General features: G+C 31.7%; 1 protein-coding gene across 1 annotated transcript; it reads right to left on the bottom strand.

The window, feature by feature from the left end:
• Window positions 1–2,979: 2,979 nt before the first annotated feature.
• Window positions 2,980–9,808, bottom strand: LOC114192607 (uridine/cytidine kinase UKL1, chloroplastic). Its single transcript, XM_028082389.2, has 14 exons — window positions 9,603–9,808; window positions 9,425–9,516; window positions 8,623–8,692; window positions 8,421–8,539; window positions 8,243–8,339; window positions 7,423–7,502; window positions 7,041–7,235; window positions 5,046–5,129; window positions 4,899–4,959; window positions 4,646–4,706; window positions 4,315–4,408; window positions 4,153–4,225; window positions 3,587–3,669; window positions 2,980–3,497 (listed from the first exon to the last, which is right to left on the bottom strand). The coding sequence occupies exons 1-14, from the start codon at window positions 9,766–9,768 to the stop codon at window positions 3,351–3,353; spliced, it is 1,422 nt and encodes a 473-aa protein (XP_027938190.1). The 5' UTR covers window positions 9,769–9,808; the 3' UTR covers window positions 2,980–3,350.
• Window positions 9,809–22,098: the final 12,290 nt, after the last annotated feature.

Genomic DNA, 22,098 nt, shown 5'->3' with positions numbered 1-22,098 from the left:
ATCCATTTGATCTCTACCACAAATAAATTGATGCATCATGGAACATTCTCTCTGAACAATCATGCTAATAATGAAACTTTTCAATTGTGGTTTAAACTACCTAGTTTTCGTCATTGGAAAATTAATGTGATCTACAATAGTCTATCCCTTGATAATTTCACAAAGTTTTGTGTGATAGATACATTGTCAAACTCCTAATGAGTAATTGTCGAACACAATTTCAAATTGATAGACAAATTGATTAAATCACTTTTTCAAATATCATTTTTGTAAATCTCTCCTTCAAATATTAGTTTGTAATGTAAAATGGATAAAATATATAAAGATTTTAACAAGGTATTTATACTAATTCATTTGATAATTTCATATTTCGTTGACTTATTGATCAACATGATCAAGATTCTACTCAAAGTATATAAGGTTTGGACCCATCCACTTTTGGTTTACAATATGTATTCTTTAACCACCCCTCGTTAAATATGGGTATTTTTTAACAATAGCAAATCCTAATTAAAACCTTAGTATTCTTAAGACCACAACCAGTTCTAACTAAAACTTAAGTATTTTTTAGACTGCAACCACTCCTAGTTAAAATCAAGTATTGATTGGAACATAGTCACTTATGACTAAAACACTTTGATTACAAAGGGTGTGATTTACAAGATCACATGTTTCGATCACTAAAAGAGATTAATGTTCATAGGCCGATACATGGTTATGAATACTTTTCTTATTGGATATGAATGCAAATAGTGTTCTTCCTCACACAAAAGGATTAAGATTACTTTTAAAGCTTGCAAGCATTTTTACACAAAGTTCATAAGCATTGTAGTGAACACGTCCACCTTTCTTTTTAAAAGAAAACTTCTTTATATAAAGTTGAGACAAAAAGACTCATTGCAAAACCCTTTTGAGTTTTGTAAAGATTATGAGTCTTTTATCTTTGTTGGCTATTGTTTAACCACTTTCGAGGACATAGATGATTTCCATGCAACAAGAAATACATGACTTTTTTGCACAACTTCTTTAATATACACATGGCTTATCAGGTTTAGGTAGGTAGCTTCTTTCCTCTTTAGCAGAAAAATGTTGGACTTAACTCTACAATAGTGACATTATGACTTTTCATAAAAGATTTTTATGTGCATCATCTTTAAGCATGCTCCTGAAGATATCTTATGTATATATATCATTATGAAATCCTCTTTAAGAGAAACCAAGACTTAACATACTCTACACAAAGAGAACAAGTGTTTATAAGTTTTTATGTGTACTATGATTATTCAAGACTTATCATTAATCAGATTAAGCATGTTTATCATTTGTCCAAACAAAACCTTGTAAAATGAAAATTAATGTAATTTTTCATATAATAACATAAGTTCCAAGACAATTTTCTTCTAATTAAGTATGCAAAATTAATGTAATTTTTTAATATATTTTTTCCAAAAAAATCAAACTAAACATGCAACTATGAAAAATAGAGTTATGTAGTTTTTTTAAAAACTATTTGAGAAAAATAAATCTTTTGTTTGTAAAAAGTTAGAATCGCATGGTTCTTAATAAAACTTTTGCTTGATTGATATTTTTTTAATTTTAAAATTTTAATACATGTTTTAAATTATTAAGTGAATCAATGTAAGACCCCTTTTCATTTTGATTTAAACTTTTAGGGCTTGGCCTTTTACTTGGGCCCAAGGTCAGCCAACTTAGTATCTCAAGACCCTTTCCAGAGTCACTTACCCACCCATTCTACCTCTTTTCCCTAAAACAATTCCCCTTCCCCCTTACGATGTTGAAGCAGAAAGTTCTGTTAGGGCATAAGTTCCTTCCTTCTTCGAGCTAGTTGAGCTCATTTTTCCTCTAAGTAAGTTGAGCTCGAACTTTAGTTTGTTCCTTTCCAGTTCAGGTGCTTTAGTTTTTAGTATGAGTTCCTTCCTTAATAGATGGGTTGCTCTTATAGAATTTTTAGAGATCTTTATTTCTTTGGAGATTGGTTGTTGCCATTGAAATCTTGCTTCTTTCTTAAGAGACTGGTTACTCTCATCAGATTTTTTTTTTCTCATTCCTTAAGAAATTGGTTGCTCTCATATTATTTTAGGAGGTCTTCTTTATTCCTTAGGAGATTGATTGCTCCCATCAAAATTTTACTCATTTCTTGAAGAGACTAGTTGCTCTTATTAGATTTTAGGAGATCTTATTTATTCTTTAGGAGACCAGTTACTCTAGTTGGATTTTTATTCATTCCTTAAGAGATTGATTGCTCTTGTCAGATTTTAAGAGGTCTTCTTTATTGTTTAGGAGGTTGGTTGCTCTCATCGGACTTTTACTCATTCTTTAAGAGATTGGTTGCTCTCATCGAATTTTAGAATGTATTCTTTATTCTTGAGGAAACTGATTGCTTCATGTTTGGTGACCAAACCCTTAAAAATCATGTAGACGAAAAAAAAAAAAGGAAAAATCATGTTATCCTGAACTATTGTCAATCAAAACAAGGTGCATTTATGAAAACAATGATCGTAGAGGCATCAAGTGATATGGTTTCAAGACCATGAGCAAGAGAGTGTGTTTCAATAACACGTGATAGTATAAGGTGTGGACGCTCCATCCTACCACCTCATTGATTGTGATAATAAGTATTGGAAAAATAAAAATATTTAGACATCCGAAAATATTTTAACGCTGATGCCAAAATATTCTAACCAAAAGGTAAAATATAATCAACTAGAACAACCAAAAAGTGGTGTGCCTTTCCCTAACATTAGTACCCCTTTATCCTTGTTTTTCTTGACCTTTGAGCTCTCCCCTTTTCATTTATTCTTTCTCAACATCTTATTTAATGTCATCATTCGTACTTAAAATCTCATCTTTACTATTCAACTCCTCGTCTCTCTTGTATAACTCCCCATAAATACCGGTCAGGTCGGCATTTTACCCATCAGAGGAGTCTCATTGGTAATTAGGCCTAACACCAGAATATGTATGAAATATAGTAACACAATTAACATATATCGATGATTGATCTAATTGTTATATAGATTGCACCGATCACAAGTGAATATTTTTCCACATAATTAATTGTGGATCAAGATTGACAGAATTGTGCAAAGCAATTTGTGTTTGGTGACATCGTCATGCTAAGACTAATCTAAATTGAAAACCATTCTTGTATATCAACGTCTATGTAGGTTTGCATTGGTGTTACTGAAATCTGGCTGCCTCGAATCATAATAAAGCTGGTTTTGATGAATTTTTAGCATCTCAATACAATGTAGCGAGCTGCTTTTCGAATTCTTAATCAACGCAGCTGCTACCGAAAAGGTGTCTCCACCTTTGGTCATGCTGCAGGATCAATCATCGGTGCCAAAGTAGCGATCACCAAATTCGCCTAATCCTGGGATAACACGGTACTCTTCATTCAATTCAACATCAATCTCAGATGTGACAATCTTCAATGACGGAAACCTTTTACACACGCAATGGATTCCCTCAGGAGCCTGAATGCAAAAAGGCCCATAAACAGTGTGAAATGATAATCAAATAACTGATTATATCAGCAATAAAGAAGGCATCGGCATTAACTCACAGAAATGAGGTTCAGGAATATAATGTGGTTTTCTGGTACTCCTTTCTGAATGAGTAATTCAATTGCTTGGTTGGCAGAGTTACCTAAAAATAGAAGTTATTGATGTTAATCTATTTATCAACAACGAACACAGAAGATATTAACAGTATAAGATAAGGTTTTAAGAAAATGAACAGTGGACGGCTAGACTAGTACAAGTGGGCCATCCCAAAATAGTAGTTAAGAAACAATTTAGTGGGTCAGTACTTTCACTGGTTCTTCATGCAGTACCTAGCAAAATACAATTACGTCTCTTCTACAACAAATTCAATTATATTTATTTATATCATCATTATCATATCCCTGATTCCCAATAAAATAGTATTTCTACATTAACAGATACCATTCATACCGGTAACATAATGTACAACTTAACTACCACCACATTAACACGGTTTCTTCCCATCAATTCAAAGAATGCGAATAAAATCGTGGGCATTGACTGCTGCCCTACGAATTTCAAGAAAAAATGGCTTTTAAAATATAAATGAAAAAACAAATGCCGGGAGAGGATTCCAAGTGTTAACCTGTGGCCAGGACCGGGTCAAGAAGCAAAACATGCCGTTCTGAAATATCCTTGGGAAGCTTTTCATATATTAGCTGCTCAGAGAAGTAAAGGGTTTACCATTGAAAACCAACATCAGAAAAGAACCTATACATCTATGTCTAATTCCAAATAATTCATTTACCTGTTTTCCGTTGTCTCCATCCCGGTGAATCAAAATTTTACCAATTTTAATGCCTTTACAACATGCACGAAGTGCATTTTCCATGCTCTCACCACTATAATCCAAAAACAATGTACAACAATAAGCCCAAGGAACAGAGTCTTGAAGTGAACAACTCCAGTTTTAGTACTACTAAAGACTCAAAATGTTTGGTGAACTACATAACCATATGAAAATTGAGACCATTAATCTAATCAAACAAGGGAACTGTATTTAGTTCCATCATTGCATTTCTAAAAATACTGTCATTTACACTTCACTCGCCAAAATTAATACCTGATTCAATGCTCACCTTCGTACAATTGAAACACCACACAACTTTTTGCAGAAATCAACACCAGTATAGACAGATCCTGCAATATGAACCTCACTTCATTTAATTATGGTTGTCAACATAAAACTCCATTAGTGAACTACAGCTGATCTGCTACTTCTTTACCAAACATGTTGCAGTTCACAAAGCATAGATCTTATTCCCCAAAAACCAAGAGTTATAATGAACATAAAAACTGACAGGACTGAGAACAATGACATATGATAATTACCTGTGGGAGTAATCACTTGCTTTTCGGTGAAAGGCAGATGACCTAGACCATGCTCGACAACCTGATAACCAAAATCGTGTCTCACGAACTAAGTACTGAACACCCATGAAGGGAAGAAATTCAGCAGAGCTATAAATCATACAGTACCAGACGTATAAGTCGATCTGAATAAAACACGAAATCATGCTTTGATATGTCTCGGTCCCTAATCAATGTATGCATCCCTCTTATCTGAAATGTATAACCATAGCCAACAAAGTACCAAGTAAAATATTGAATTTTCAGTTAAGGACTTTATCATATTTAAAGAAACACATAATCAAAGAAATGCAACATATAATTATTGAATAAAGCAAGATACAAAAATAAGCAAATCCGGTCAAAATAAAATATTGGTCTCTAGTCTTACACCAACAGTCTCAGAGGCAATCAGACATATATGTCCAATATACCCATAGATCTAGGGTGGTCATCCATCATGTTTTTGTGGTGCAAGAGGTTTCATAAGTGGGTCCATATCATTTTCAAATCTTGGTACTCATCATGTCTTTGCATCTGTTTTATCAAGGTAAATTCCAATCTTTCTTGTCTCCCCACATTTTTGCTAAGATGAAGCTGCATTTGTTTCTCCACTCTAATAACCAAGAAGATGGTCTCCCTCCCCAAAAATGGGAGCCTTTCCAAAGCCTTTAATTATCGATTGATTCCTCTATCGAACCAACACTTCATACTACCCTCTAGCTTTCCCCCATTCTTGGTTGTATCTAGTTTGAAAATTTGTATCTGGTTGACTCTATCCAACCACTTGTACTCTGGTTGGAAAATTTTAATCACAGTCTTAACAAAGGTCTGCCATATTTTATTCAGATTTTGCCATTTCCACCGAACCTGAGCCCATCAACTGAAAATACAATCTGTTAGAGTCCTCACAGTATGCAATATAGCTTCTCAACCTCTAGTGTTTTCACAGCAGTTAAGTGCTACAACACATACATCCTACTCCTTTAAATATCAAAATCATCTTTAAGATTCAATACTGAAAGCTCTAAAACCAGAGATCTGCTTAAGAAAAAAAAAAAAGAAATGTTCACTGGAATGGAAAGGAATGAATACTGGTTTTCTCTTAGGATTTTGAAAGTCTGGGATCTCACACACCTTCAATCCAATCTGATATTTACCAAAATCGATGCCCATGATTTTCTCTTCTGTCTAAATCTTATCTCTGTCTAATTGTCAATCTGTTAGAATCTCCCCATTGAACAGAAATCACCTCATTGGGCTTACCTCACATTATGCGAACTTGTAGCTTGTCAATAACAACTTTATGCATAATAAAAAAGTGAATGACAAATATTTTATATTGTCTTTTACTTTCAAAGGAAAGAGTTAAAATTGTGATTTGTTAAACTTTTTTGTTGGCCCAGTTTTCTACAGGTCTTTTTCAAGCTGGATTTGTGATTTATTTAATTTGGTTACCTGACTGGTTCACCAGTTTTCCAGTTCGACCAGCTGGTTTGGGTTTCAAAACACAAATAAAGGAAAGGGAAGCAAAAATTACTAAGTACAAGACAAATTATGTTACTTCCTACCTAAATGAATATTCCAGCCTCTTTAGTGTAGTCTATGCATTTGCATCATTTCGTTACTGTATAAAAATGACAAGTTGTAGCCCTGAAATGTGTTCTCAATTTCCAATTTCAGCTTCCATTTGATATATATATCCCAATTTGAATTTGAATATAACTAGAGTTGCATCCTACTAGGTGAGGTCAACTAGCTCCATGGATCAAATGCTGTCATTTGGCATGTATCCAAATTCAAATAAAAGCAAGAATATCTTTATGATATATCTTGTCAAAATAATTCCTTTTTCTTTCTTCGAGATTCATAATGAAACGAAGTACTTTGGTTACATTGAAATAATAATTCCTATGATTTGCAAAAATGTAAAAGTGGATAATTTTCCATTTCAATTCCACCAACAATGAAAAACTATGATACCAAGGGTTTGTTAAGGTTCATTAAGGTAACTAATCTATTTGTGTGAGAAGTATGAATGTCTCACTGAATGCTTCTCCAAATTTAACATCATTAAAAGTAGAGAAAGAAAAATAAAAAATAACAAGCTATGTTTAAGGATACCTGGAACGTAGACTGAATAACATAGACATTTGGATATATTTTGCACAGATCATGTTGACCAAGTTTTGTACGGATATGTTGCACAATCAAATCAATGGCTACATGATTATCACCTCCGCGAGGAATAATCACATCAGCATACTTTTTTGATGGTAGAACAAAATCATCAAATGCAGGCTTAACAAATTTTGCATACTGCAAAAACAGCAACACAAGCAGTTACGGGTAAATATCCAATGTTAGTAATAGCACATCATGGAGATCACAAAATTCTCTCTGTTCACACATGAAACTTTATCAAAAAGATAAAATTGATAGAAGTGCTGTCCTTATAAGGTAGCAGTTGTAAATCCATGCTTGCCAATTAAACTGTTGGACATACCTGTTCAAGAACAGAGTTTATATCCCTGCCCCTCTCAACTGTGTCCCGTCTAATTCTACGAGCTAGCCTCACATCAGCATCTGTAAGCAATTAATAAAAAATGATGAAATTAGACACAGCTTGGAGCTTCCATTACCATATAAAATACTAATCTAATAGTGTGTTTCAACATTTGCAATTTTATTCCACGAAATGCGAACATGGGAATATAGCATCCCATTCTGAGGTATTGCTCGTGCCAAAGAAAAGCAGGTATACCTTGTTTTTACTTAAATTTTATTCCTTTGAAGAGGAGAGGGAAAGTTATATTTCCATAGGAATATCAAGAATGCAATGCAGTCTACTCTTCCATTCTACATATTGTCCAAGAAACCATCTGTCCATCAAATTAAAAACAAAAAACACCACGCTTTGCTATAATAATCAAACAATAAAACTCATGGCTTGACCATAACTACAGTCTCAGCAATTATGCTGCGTATTAGTTGTTTTTAGAAGTTTCTTTCTTTCATATTCTTAAGAAATGCCTTCCAACGAAGCATCCACAGAAGCACAACACAATTAATAAGTAACTATACTCCACATTGTTTTTCATAAACAATTTGTAAACTCCCATGTCAACTATGTTTTGAAACACCGTTTACAACCGCAATTTTGGGATTAAAATTAAGGTTTTAAGACTCTCCGCAACCACATTAGATCCACAATAGCAGAGAATTTATACACAACTTTCCACAACATCAAAGATTGCATCACTGAACACAACTGCATTTTAAAATCTTTCATATGACTAATGTTGTTGAATGATTAAGATACAAACCTGTGTCTACAAAGATCTTCATGTTCATCAGATCCCGCACATGCTGATCATGGAATACAAGAATCCCCTCCAATATAATCACATCGGAGGCATTAACCTAAGCAAAGAGCACCACATCAACTAAAAAGAAATCCTAACAAACCAAAAACAAAATGACATCATTCTTTTGGGTTGAAACCTGGCGAAAACTATCAGAAGAACGCTGATGTTTCTTGAAGTCATAGATGGGAACATGCACGCCCTGACCACTGATGAGTTTCCCCATGCACTCTAACAACTGCTCCGTGTCAAAAGCATCTACAAAGAAACGGAACCCGTTGAGTGAACTAAACTAAACTCGCTCAAGTCAACCAGTGAGTTTAAACGAAAATGAAAATTACCAGGGTGATCGAAATTGTACTCATGAACACGTTCCAACTCTTCAGGTCTCAGCCCACGATAAAACGAGTCCTATACACACAAACAAAAATAAGTAAATTATTTTAGTGCCCAAAATTGGAAAGCGTCTTGTACTAGTCTCTGAAATTAAAAAAAATGTCAAATAAATTCCTGAAATTGAAAATGCAGTACTTACCACTAAAATATAATGACAGTTCAGGAACTACTCTCATTCTATTCCAAAACTATAGTTATTTTAACTTAGAATAATCAGGAAAACCTTAACTACTACATTTGTAGACTAAAATACCAACCCCTATTTAATGGTTTTAATAAGGGTATAACTGGAAAAACATTACAAATATTACCTTACATTTGCAAAACTATAGTTTATGAACAGAACTAAATTGCTGAAATAGCTATTGTACAACACTGTTTTGAAACGGAGGAAGTACAACGAAAGTAAGCTGTATATCTTGAAAACTAAAATGATAGTAATACTGAATGCAAGGATATTAGGACAGTCTCTCACAGTTTCAGAAAAAATAAAAATAACAGTCCCTCTATTTCTTTGTCTTCATTTTTACATCATTTAAAATTTCTTGATAGTAGTGAAGTTTCCCAGCATCATGACAAAAATCAAAAGAAAGGTTTGACACATCTCTTTATCATTTGGCAACAAATATCATTTGTTATTTAATTGATACTCTATTGTTTACTCTACGGTTCTGAACAAAAGCATCAATTAAATAATTATTATTATTAATTTAAATTAAAAAAAATGGAAAGAGAATGAAAGTGTGCCTGATTGACTAGGACGACGCGGTGATCGTGAAGCTGCTGAATGATCATGTCGCAGACAGTGGTTTTCCCAGAGGCAGTACCTCCAGAAACTCCTACACACACGTGAATCGCATTCGCTTAAATTTGGAATTGAAACATTGAAAGAAGGAAAAGTGCGGAGAGAATGAAGAATAATAACCAATAACGAAAGGGCGATTCGGGTGGGAATCCGGGGCTAGGGTTGAATCGGGGGTGGCGGCGGCGGTGGCGGAGGAAGGTAGGAGGCCGTCGAGTCTGAGGCCGGAGAAGTGGGCCCCAGATGCGGCCTCCATGACGTAGTCAATCGATGTCGTTTCTTCAGGCATGGTGGGTTTTTCAGTGTAAGGTCACAGCTTCTGTTTCCTTTTTATGTTGCAGCCTTTGCCTGAAAGAGACTTTTATTTTTTAGGGTTAAATATGCTTTTGGTCCCTTAATTTTCAATAAATTTTGGAATTAGTCCATTTTGAAACTTTGGACCAATTTAGTCCTTCATCTTTCGAAATACGTGAATTTAGTCCTTTTAATTAAATTTTTTTAGGTTTATTTGATATTTTATACACATTTCAGCATTGTATTTGAGTTGTTTATACTTTTTGACACATTTTTTGTTTTAATGTTAAGTCAAATACTATTATGAAACGTGCTTGAAATGTCAAATAAACTTAACAAAATTTGATTAAAAGGACTAAATTCACGTATTTCAAAAGATGAAGGACTAAATTGGTCCAAAGTTTCGAAATGGACTAATTCCAAAATTCACTGAAAGTTAAGAGACCAAAAACATATTTAACCCTATTTTTTATTGTTCCAATTATCATTTGTTGAAGTTTTTAGGGTACCTTTAATCACTTTTATCTTAACGAAAACTAATGTTAAAGTTTTTAATATACTCGTTTTAATATTAAATAGACTTAAATATATATTTAGTTTCTATCTATTATTTTTTATTTAGTTTAGTTTTTTATTTTTGTTGTGTTTAATTAAATTTTTATTTTTATAAATTTTGTTCAATTTAATATTTTATTAACGATGTTTTTTATTATACGTGTCAATTTTTGATTTTATTTTTTAGATTCAATTATTAAATAGAATATAATTATGTAAAATATTATTAAATTATAATTATTAAATATTTAAAAAATATATATATTAACATATGTAAAATTGACATTTAAATTTAAAATATTTAGTATTTTTATTGTATTTTAGATATTAATTTAAAATCTAAAATGTTTTATATTTAATGTTAATTTTATAAATATTACTTTACTTTCCTAAAGTATTTTTAATATTTAAAACATTTTTAAATATCAATTTTAAAAACATAAGATAAATATTAGAAAAAAACATTAATATTTATTTTCTTATAATATTTAAAATAATTGTATTTTATTTAACAATTAAATATAAAAATTTTATTCAATTTATAATTGAATTTCAAAAATAATTAAGAAAAATGTCAATTTTAAAAATAAATTAGTATATTTTTTATAAAAGATATTAAATTTGGTGTCAATTTGAAAGGGATAAAATTGATTCATTTTAAATAAAATTAGGACGAAAATAAACAAAAATAATGAATATATAGACTAAATTGAACAAAAATAACAAATATAGGAACTAAATTGAACGAAAAAAATTAACACAACCACACACGTGACACATGACACTGACATTGACACGTGACACAATTATGACTTGGCACATGGATAATTTTTTAAAATTAAAAAAATTAAAAAAAAAATTAAAAAATAATTCGGAGTTGACACGTGACATGTACTGTTAAAAAATATTAACTATATAAACATCATCAGTTAAGCCTATTAAAAACTATAAAGATAAATTACTATTTAACTAGTAGTTTAGAATTTCCCTATATAAAAAAATTAAATTTAAATTAAATTCCAAATGTTTAAAAAGTAAAGTGAATCGAATATATGAGATACGATTAAGGTAGAAAAATTAGTGAAATTTATCTCTCACATTTTTATCTGTTTTAAATAATTTTTTTTGTTATATATTCATTTACTTTAATTCTAGTATTTTTAATTTATTTCTCTGCTCTTATTTTTAAATGTTAAAACTTGGTGGATTCTGTTTAAAACTTTGCTAATTTACTACTTACAAAAACTTGTAAAAGTATAAAAAAAGAATATGAAAGGCATCTAAAATGTGTTGGTTTGAGCTTGGGTTATCTTTTGTGTACATTATTATAGCTTATGTTCGACGCAAAGATAATTATCTAATAGTTTTTAATTCCTAAAAGCTGAAAACTATTCATTTTCTTCGTTTAACCATCTTTCTTGTGTAACTTATTTATATATTTTTATGTATAAACACTTATGTTTAGATCTCAACGTAGTGAAAACTTCAAGAGTGGCCTATACTTTTGTTTAAACCATCTATATATGATAACTTTAGGCAAAAAAATTATTTAATAAGTATTCTAGACAAAAAAAAAAAGAATGCATTAAATAGATGTGTAAACCTCACCTAAAAACTATATGTAAGTATGTAATATCTTGTACAAATTAATTAAATTTCTCTCTTTTCCTAATTAGATCTTGTAACCTTCGTATAGAGATTTTTTGCATTGTTTTATTTGACAGTTGTAACGTCCCATTTAAATAATAACATAATTAAATAAAACATCACACTTAATAATAAAAAGGCATTGTCATGGAGTGGAGATGTCACTTCTTACACTTATACAAAACACTTGGAACAATTATCCAAAACACTTGGAATAGAAAGCTGAGGCACACTACGATGCCATTAACAAGACAAAATAATAGTTCAACAATATTCAAAATAAATGCTCAAAGAGCAAGGTAATACATGGGCCACAACCCTAAAAGAGAACTCGGAAATAAGAGGATCCGACCCAAGACAAGCTAAGCAGCGGAATGTCCATCACCCTGATGACCATGAGGAGTTCTCGCATCTGCTCACATCAATAAATTGATGATCATCACAAAAGGAGAAAAACCACACACAAACACACAAGTAAACATAAAGGGTAAGCTAGAGTGAAAAATGTTTATCATACAATTGAGCATGCAACTTAAAAGTCAAAGACACATAAATCAACCAAGCATATGATGACCACAAAGACACTCAATTATCCAGATACATATAATCAGTTGGATTCAATGGATGTTTGCACTTGTGGTGGCCTCTATTGCTTTGCAGAACCAATTGCCAATGGGTTTCACCCTACCACACACAAAGTTAGCCTTCAAACATCTAAGGTCATTATCCTGTCAAATACTAGGGTCTCCTGCTACTCTCACCACTTGAGTCAGTACGCTTTTTGTGAGAGTAACTGACTCTTTAGAGTGTCAGGATCAGTGACGGAACTTGACCAAAAATCCTAAGGGGGCCAAATTATATTTGTTATATATAAATTATTTTTTTAATTAAAAAAATTAATTTCTTTACATCATTTTTTTATTCAAAATAAGCACTCATGACAATAGAATCAAAACAATATAACAATAATATATATGAAAGAGTAACATAAAGTTTATCATCAACAATAATATATAAAAAAACAAAGTTACCTTTATTCAGAGTGCTCCTTTACGCTCTTTCAATGACTTAAAATCTTTAATAATTGAATCAGAGCTGAAACTAGTTGCAATATCCCTTTCAATATAGATTATCATAGTGCTTGCTAAAAATTCAGCCTCCATCTTATTTCTCAACTTGTTCTTGATTATTTTCATTGTAGAAAAAGATCTTTCAGTTGTAGTTGTAGAAACTGGAAGAGTCATGATAAGACAAAGTAATCTATTTATCAAGTAGTAAACTTCAGAATTTTTTGTTGTTGCCAAACATGTACATAACTCTTGCATTGTTGATAAATTCTTCAATATTTGGATTCTCGTGAAGTTTCTCAATTTTAGATGACGTAGATGCATTTTTTTCATTTTCATCACAAGCCTTCCTCTTGAAAAAAGAATCAATTCTTTTACTCTTTATCATAATTTTTCTAATATAAATTTTTCACCTCTCACCTATTTACAAAAAGATAAAATTATGAATACTTCAAATTAAATCTTAAAAGCAAGACTCAATATTTTAAGAAAACTAATAACTTCTAAATGATTAACTTCCTTTAACTTAGAGTAATTCCTAATCTTGTTCTTCCCTTACACAATTTCAAAGCTTAAAATAGCTCTATCTACACAAAGAAGAGTTTGATCAACAATTAAAGCATGATTTTATGATTTCTAACACATACATGTCTAGAGCGTAGAAAAGCCACATACAAGAGAGAAACATATTGCTTAAAAAATAAAAAGGAAAAGATGAATGTACTCAAAAGAAGAAATTGTTCAATCCAAAATGTTTCTTAACTCTTCAATTTTGTGGTAGTGCAATTTGATTTTGAAAATAATAAGAAATTGATGGTAAAAATTGAGATGAAAATAAAACGGGAGAAAGAGATGAAGGCACAGAAGAGAGAAACCAAATAAAAAAGTATAAGAAATTATAATAAAGAAAAAAAAGTGATTTTTAAATTTTAAAAAAGATTTTTCAAACTAAATTAATTTAAATAAGATAATAATATATAAATAAAGTAATAATATATAAATATATTTTTAAAAATATATAGAAAATAAAATAAAATAAAATTAATTAATATAAATAAAGTAATAATTTATAAATATTATTTTTTAAATATATAGTAAATAAAATTAAAAAAAAATGGTTGAGGGAGTCGTGGCTCCCCCTTGTCCCTTCATACTTCCGCCATTGATCAGGATGCAATCCTTACTTGAATCGTTACTAAATTATATAATGAGGCACCACCAGGAAACCTTCGTGAAATTACGTCCTAACCATGAAGCACCACCATGAGCTCCCACTAACAAGGGTCATGGAATTACGTCCTGACCATGAGGCACCACTACGAAACCATCATGGAATTACGTCTTGACCAATCAGGGACCATCATGTGATCTCACCTAGAAATTCATGGAATTACGTCCTAAACCGCACCAAAATCATGTATCACCAACCAGCATAAAATCATCATACATACCAATCTCATACCAATATATATAGCCAACCATCCCACAAAATTCATATAGACTTTCCATTTCATGTTCAACATAGCAACATCTCATCCCCATTTAATCTCATACAATCTACATGGCACCATACATCAAATATTATATGCATACTCACATACTTCATACTTTAAATAAGGCACTCCAACCAACCATGCAACCAACAACCAAAAACATGGAAAAGAACACAAATTTTAGCACCAGTCTCGCTCAAGCAACAAGTCCTCGCTTAGGCGAGACTGCCAACGGAACGCATAACAAGGTTTGCGAGTTCTTGCTTGGGCGAGATCTCCTTGCCTGAGCGACACTGCTCTTCACCCAAAGGTGAGGTCTCTCGCCTGAGCTACAACCAAGCGAACCACAACAGGACACCATGAGTTCTCACTTGAGCGAGATGCTTCCTCGCTCAAAACGAAAGCTTCCTGCCTGAGTGAGAGCTCGAGCAGCAACCTGGGTCAGTTTCTGCTATTCTCGCCTAGACGAGACAAGCTCGCTTGGACGAGAACATCAGATCTCGCTTTAGTTCAAGCACGCATCAACAGACCACTCAAACCAAATAGCATATAAATGCATTCCATACATTCACAATAGCACACAAGCCATACAAATATGAAACAGAGTTGAAAATAGACATATTTACGAAAAATATGATAGACCCTAGCTTCCTTTACCTGGACAGAGGCTAGTGAACAATGGTAAACACCCAACAATGAGCACCAAAGCTCCTGGAACAGCTTAATGAGCTGGAAAAATAATGGAATAGAAAGGAAACAAGATTATCAAAAGGAACCTTAGTTGGAACCAATATAACAGAGCTAGAAAAGAGGGAGGTACTGGATGAGGAACAACTTATGTGGAAGAGAAATGGGTTTCGAAATCCTATGGGCCAGCCTTAGGCCCAACAGATTAGGGCAGTCCTTAAACATTAGGACTGAATTTAAGTGGGCCTTACAGCAGCTTAGCATTGCATCCAAGTACCAACCTAGCATAATTGATTAGGTATGTGGTTGTGATGAATGAATCCTAAAATTGTTCCAATATGAAATTTGTTCTATATTGTTGATTGGGATTTATGCTGCTGAACTTGAACTTTGATTCTCTATTGTCATAGATAAAATTTTGCTGCCAATTGGTTTTTAAAGTGCTCATTTTATTCCAAAAAAAAAATCTACTATGGTTTTAGTAAATTTACTGCATTTGTAAACTAATTTGCCTTGTGTTGTTGTTTCCAAATCCAAAATTTTGCACTCATTCTGCATAAAAAAGTTTCCTGATTTCTAAGGTGAAATTGGTTGAGTAGTTGTTGTTACGTGCTGGCTTAATATGGCCACCTGGGTTCATGCTCATTGAATTGATCTTGCTGTTATTATGTGCTACTTTAATGCTGTCACATATATGTTTTAAGCTGGTTTGTTGTTGTTCTATTCTAGTTTAGTGCTCACATAATTCACATAATCTCATCCAAGTCAACATCATTTTCTTATTGCCATTCATTTATCTATCTTAGTCATTATACATTATAACAGTTGGCCATTGCTTTTCCAAAAATTCATTTTCCATTCATCTATCTGAACAAATTTGCATTGCATTCAGGTGCACAATTTAAATCTGGTTTTAACATGCACTTCTGCAATTTAAGTTCTGTTGCCAATAGGGATTCACGCACATCATCTTGGTCTTGTGTCAAGCTCATTTTACATTGCTCATGGTCTAATACAACAAGTGGTATCTGACATCTACACTGCATGCCTCATCTTTTAGGTTCATCTTCATTCCATTTTAGATTCCATTATAGGTTCCTTGTATCTCATGCATTGCATTCACTCATATCTTAATTTAATTTCATCATGTATTTAGATAGTTTAGTTTTTAATTGAATAAAAATCCAAAACTTTCTTTTAATTACTTTTATTTATTTCAATTTCTTTCCCTGTTTTGTTTTATTCTATTTTCTTTTTGGCGAGATTAAATTACGCAAATTAAACTTAACACGTATAATTTTCTTGGATTTGATCTTAAGTCATTTTCCCAATACTTCATTAGGAGGATAATTTAGGTTTTGTTTAACTAAAAAATGACTATGAAAAATTTAGTTAACAAGGTTCAAAAATGCACTAGGCGCAAGTGAATGGCGTTGGGTGGTGTTGCAACTCTTAAACTTAAGTCTGATGCTTATACCATTTTTCAAGAATTTAAATTTATGGTTGAACTTTAGTTGTTACCAAAATAAAAAGCCTTCAATCTGATTGGGATGGTGAATTTAGGTCTTTTAAATCCTTTATTGCAACTATCTCACACACTACACAATTTGTTCTCACACTTATCGTCGAAATTGTGTGGTGGAATGAAAACACCAACATATTACCGAATTGGGTTGGCCTTATTACATCATTCTTCTCTTCCCTTAAAATTATGAGATTTTTCCTTCCAAACTATTGTTTACTTGATTAATAGGTTACCAACTGCCTTATTGCAGTTTTAGGTTCCCTACATTGTCTTGTATAACAATTCTCCTAACTATGGCTTTTTCGAAGGTATTTGGTTTTGCTTCTTTTCCTTTTCTTCGTCCATATAACAACCATGACCCGGAAGAATTAAGTAAATAAATAAATATTTATTTAATAAATGTGAGGGAAAGAATCTATAAAGTAACTAATGCAGAGAATTATGATAAAGGAGTAGTGGTAATTCAAGTGGTTAGACACACTTAGTGCATTTGAGGGGGACTTGGGTCTTTTGCATGTCATTAATGTGATGTTTTAATTATTTAATTTATTGTGGACACATATATGAACACATGTTATGAGTATGAGTATGAGTATATGTGTGCATATTAGGAGGGAGTTGTCATTTTCCGTTTTAATTATATTATATGCAATTGTTTACAACTTTTCCCCTATATACGACACACTTATGATTATTATTATTATTTTTTTATTTTTATTTTTATTATTCTTATTATTATTAATTTCATTTTATTTTATTTTATAATTATAATTATTTTTAATATTATAATTATTTTATCATATTTATTATTATTGTTTTGTTTTATTGATGATTTTATTATCATTGATTTATTATTAATGTTTTATTTTATCAATATTATTATTGTTTTTCTCAATAGTATTACTATTTAATTATTATTATTATTTCATTTTATTTTATTTTTATTTTTATTTTTAAAATTTTATTTTATTGTTATTGTTATTATTATAATAATAATAATTATTTATATTATTATTATTATTTTATTTATAATTTTATTATCTTGTTTTATTATTACTATCTTATCTTATTAGTATTATTATTTAATTATTACTGTTTCATTTCATTTTATTATTATTATTATTTTTAAAATTTCATTTTATAATAATAATAATAATAATAATTATTTATATTATTATTATTTTCATTTCATTTTATTTTATTATTAATTCTATTATTATTATTATTATTTTATTTTACTATTATTTTATTATTATTGTTATTATTATCGTTGTTTAATTTTATTTATGATTTTATTATCATTATTATTGTTTTTATTATTATTGCTTATTTTATTATTATTATTATTATTTTATCTTATTATTTTGTTTTATTAGTATTATTGTTTCATTTTATTTTATTATTATTTTCCTTCAAATAAAAACAAATAGAAAGACAAATTTCAACCTTAGCTAATGACTCGCTTAGGTCAAAATTTATTCGTCCCTTAATCATGGGAGTACCATTTTTATTTATAGAAGACAAATTGGTTACAAATATACATAATCAGTTAATGCATGATAATAGCATTAAAGATAATCCAAAATATCCTCCTAAACAACAACTAGAATATTCCCTCAAATAATACTTGATATTATACATCTCATAACCGCCTAATATAATCTAAAATTCTATCTTTACGTGCTTTTGTTCATCCAAATACAACTTAATATTGATAAGTCGATCCACAGACGACACACGACACGTCACCAACATTTATCATGTTGTAATAACCTCGGTTATACAGAGACAACAGCTACTTCCCACTTTCTTCCTTCCCACACATCGGAGGCATTAGGTCAACCTTACGAAGAACTAATACTTCTTCAACATCAGGTCGACTCCATGGCGACCCCAATCTTCCTCTATGCTAATCGATTTTAAGACGACGTCAATCCTTTTCCTGGTGCACTTTCAGCATCTAACCAACTTTGAGATGATCTTAATCTGCTTCCCTAGAAAGCTTCATCCTTTGGTCGGTTTTTAGTCGATGCTAACCATCATGCACCCCTCGTCCTTCCAACGTCAGAAATCTTCATTATTGTTTCATTTTATTTTATTATTATTTTTATATTTATTGTTTCATTTCATTATTATTATTATTATTATTATTATTATTATTGTTGTTGTTATTGTTGTTGTTATTGTTATTATTATTATTATTATTATTATTATTACTATTTTATTGCTCGTGCGATATTTTGGGGTAATGGTTATGTGTTCTTCCTGGCTTTTATATTGTTTGGTTGTCCAGGATTGTGTGTTGGGTATAACACTTTGTTTTGATGGTTTTATGTGAATTTATTGTGATTCTCCATGATGTATGAAAGCAATGATATGATTGTGTTTTATGTATGACCATGTGATATTGTGTACTTGAGTTCAACTTAAAGATATGAAAGTGTATTACTTGTCATGGATGCATGTTTTGCGTGAATTGAGTATCTTGTGTAAATAGGTTCATTGGAACCTATTCTAGAGTGTCAAAAACCAGTAAATTACCAGTTACTGGTGTGGCATCTAGCGAAACAGTGTAAACCGCCAGGAGATAGACCATAAAGTGAATTTTGGAGCAAAACCCGAGAGCTGGCGCTTGGCGACGTAAGTGGTCCCGCTAGGCGGTGTGTCGTAGAACTGGGCCTGGACCAAAATCCAGTGGGCTGGCGCCCGATGCCAAGTGTCCTGCCAGGTGATGTTGAACCAGTTTTCGCCAGGCGATGCGAACGAGGCGCCAGGCGGTTCTAGGTGCTAAATTGGATTGCGAGGAGGATTCTACACAACTTTGGATGGAGGTTTTGATGCGATGCTTTGCTGGGGTCATGTTAGGAGTTCAACTTGTATTGGGGTAACACGTGGCCACTCGAGGTTGTAGCCTGGTGGTTTTGGAAGTCTAGTGGAGTGTGCGAAATCGTGGCTCGTACAAATGAGTTCCGGAAGATTGCCTTCCTCGGTGTTATTTGACAAGTTTGGTAGTCTTGGGATAAATATAATCTGCAGTTCGTATTGGGGAACTCTACTTGATGTTATGAATTGTGGCCGTGACAAATTTATTCCTGTGTGTGGACTATTAGGTGGTGGCCTGTAGTTGGAGGGGCGAGTAGACAATCGTGACAACAAGGATCGATCAATGTAATCATCAAAGGGTGTAGAATCAAGAGGCGTCTAGAGGAAGATTTGGAGGTCAAGGATTAAAGGTTGTGGCTTGTGAGTCTTAGGAAAAGCAACGCTCTTACCGGGTTTTGGTGAATATGTAAGGGTTGTGCTCTTGCTGGGTTTTGGTGAGCAGGCAAGGATGGTTGCTTGTAAGTCCTAAGAAAAGTAATGCTTTTACCGAGTTTTGGTGAACAGGTAAGGATTGTTGCTTGTTCTTCCCAAGATGCGTTGGGGCGTGGTAAAGGAAACTAGTTGGTTATGAGAGAATAATGTACTATGTGATGAGACTTTAGAGAATTAAAAGTGTTGGAATTGGAATATTGTATGGTTATTTATTATTTTGTGTAGTGCACGTTTATTCTGTTGAGCTCACCCTATCTGCTTGTGTTTGGCGATGATCGTGTAATGTGTTATACGGGAGCAAATGATGTTATAGGTGTTGCTGGTGAAGCATAGTTTCAGAGAGCGGCTAGCTTGAGGAAAAGCTTTTATGATGTTTTCTTGTTTTATGGATTTTAAAAATTTTGTAAACATTTATCTTACCAGACTTGAAATTTGTAATCGACAATTATAGTTTGTGGATTTTGGTTTATTGTGATATAATAAATGTTTTAAATTTTCTCGCGTTTTGGGAAAATGAATTATCATAAATGCGATTTTATACTTATTTCCTATTTTAATTATTTAAATTAGTAATATCCGACCGGGATGTTACATTTCTCGGGTATTCCAATTCTCACAAATTATTTGTATTTGTCCAAATCTAGTCGCATGTATACTTCAAATATGTTCTTTTCAACCAAATCAAATTTCCTTATTATGAACTTTTTCCAACATCTACTGATCCTGCCACTGTCCTTCCTCTCTCCTTGATATTTTAGTCTTCTCCTCTTGTCTCTACTCAGCCTCATATCCTCCTATTGAGTCTCCTCCTTCCAACAACAATCCTCCACTTCCTTCTCTTGTATCTCATCCTATGCAATCTTGTTCAAAAGTTACTGCCACTCACCGCAACGTTCATCCTTGACTATTACCAACCAATGTTGAACCTTATAGCTTTTCATAGACTCTTAAAAATCTTGATTGGGGTACAGCTATGTGTTCAAAATATGAAGCTCTTATTCAACAACATACCTAGGATTTGGTCTCTCTACCTTCTGGTTGAAAAGTAGTGGGTTGGAAATGGGTATTTCGTATTAAAGAGAATCTCGATGGTAGTGTTAACAAGTACAAAACTCGCTTGGTTGCTAAAGGATACAATCAAGTATGGGGATTTGATTTTAAAGAAACCTTTTCTCCAATTATTATCTTATGGATGGTTTTGAAACTGTTGACAAATCTTTAGTTTGCAAACTTAATAAAGCTCTCTATGGTCTCAAAGAGACTCCTAGACAATGGTTTGACAAGCTAAAATCTACTCTTTCTTGTCTTGGTTTCCAATCTACCAAATTTGATCCCTTAAACACAGTGGCAAAACTTAGTGTTCTTGTAGGGGGGCCATGCCCCCTCCTAGATTTTTTTTAAATATATATATATATATATAAATTAAATTAAGTAAATTTTTATTTATTTTATAAAATATTAGCATAAATATATATGTTGTTGCGCCTATGTGTATGAATTTTCTAAATATATATGATATTATATTAGTATGTGATGATATAGTAATATCACTAGGTTAATAAACAAAATAAATCTATATTTATTAAAAACAGAGGGGAATAAAGGGAGGAAAGAAAAGAAAATAACTCTTAATGAATATAAAAGAAGAAGAAAATAGTTGTAGAGAGAACATGTAGAAATAACTGTTAGTCTTTAAAAATAAATAGATAATTATATTGTAAATGGTAAATTAGGAATAAGTAATTGTGGACACAATAGTAATAAAACATAAAATTAAATATAATATATAATAAACAAATTTTTTGAGATATTTTTTACATTCTCTTTCGTTCTCGTTGAATTTCTCACGTATTCTCACTCTCACATGTTTTCTGTTGTTTTTGAATAAAAATATGAACTTAGACACAAACTCATTCTTTCTATTCTTGTTCCTCACATGTTATATTTCATTGTTGAAGATAAAAGGAATAACTCTTTATTTGTCCGTGAAATATTATCTATAACAATATATAAATAAGAGTCTTTCTTTTGTGTTC

Source organism: Vigna unguiculata, chromosome 1, assembly GCF_037176805.1.
Source record: "Vigna unguiculata cultivar grain cowpea cultivar isolate G323 ecotype 2 chromosome 1, ASM3717680v1, whole genome shotgun sequence".
Taxonomy (NCBI): Eukaryota; Viridiplantae; Streptophyta; class Magnoliopsida; order Fabales; family Fabaceae; genus Vigna; species Vigna unguiculata.
This window is presented reverse-complemented; position numbering and strand designations above follow the sequence as displayed.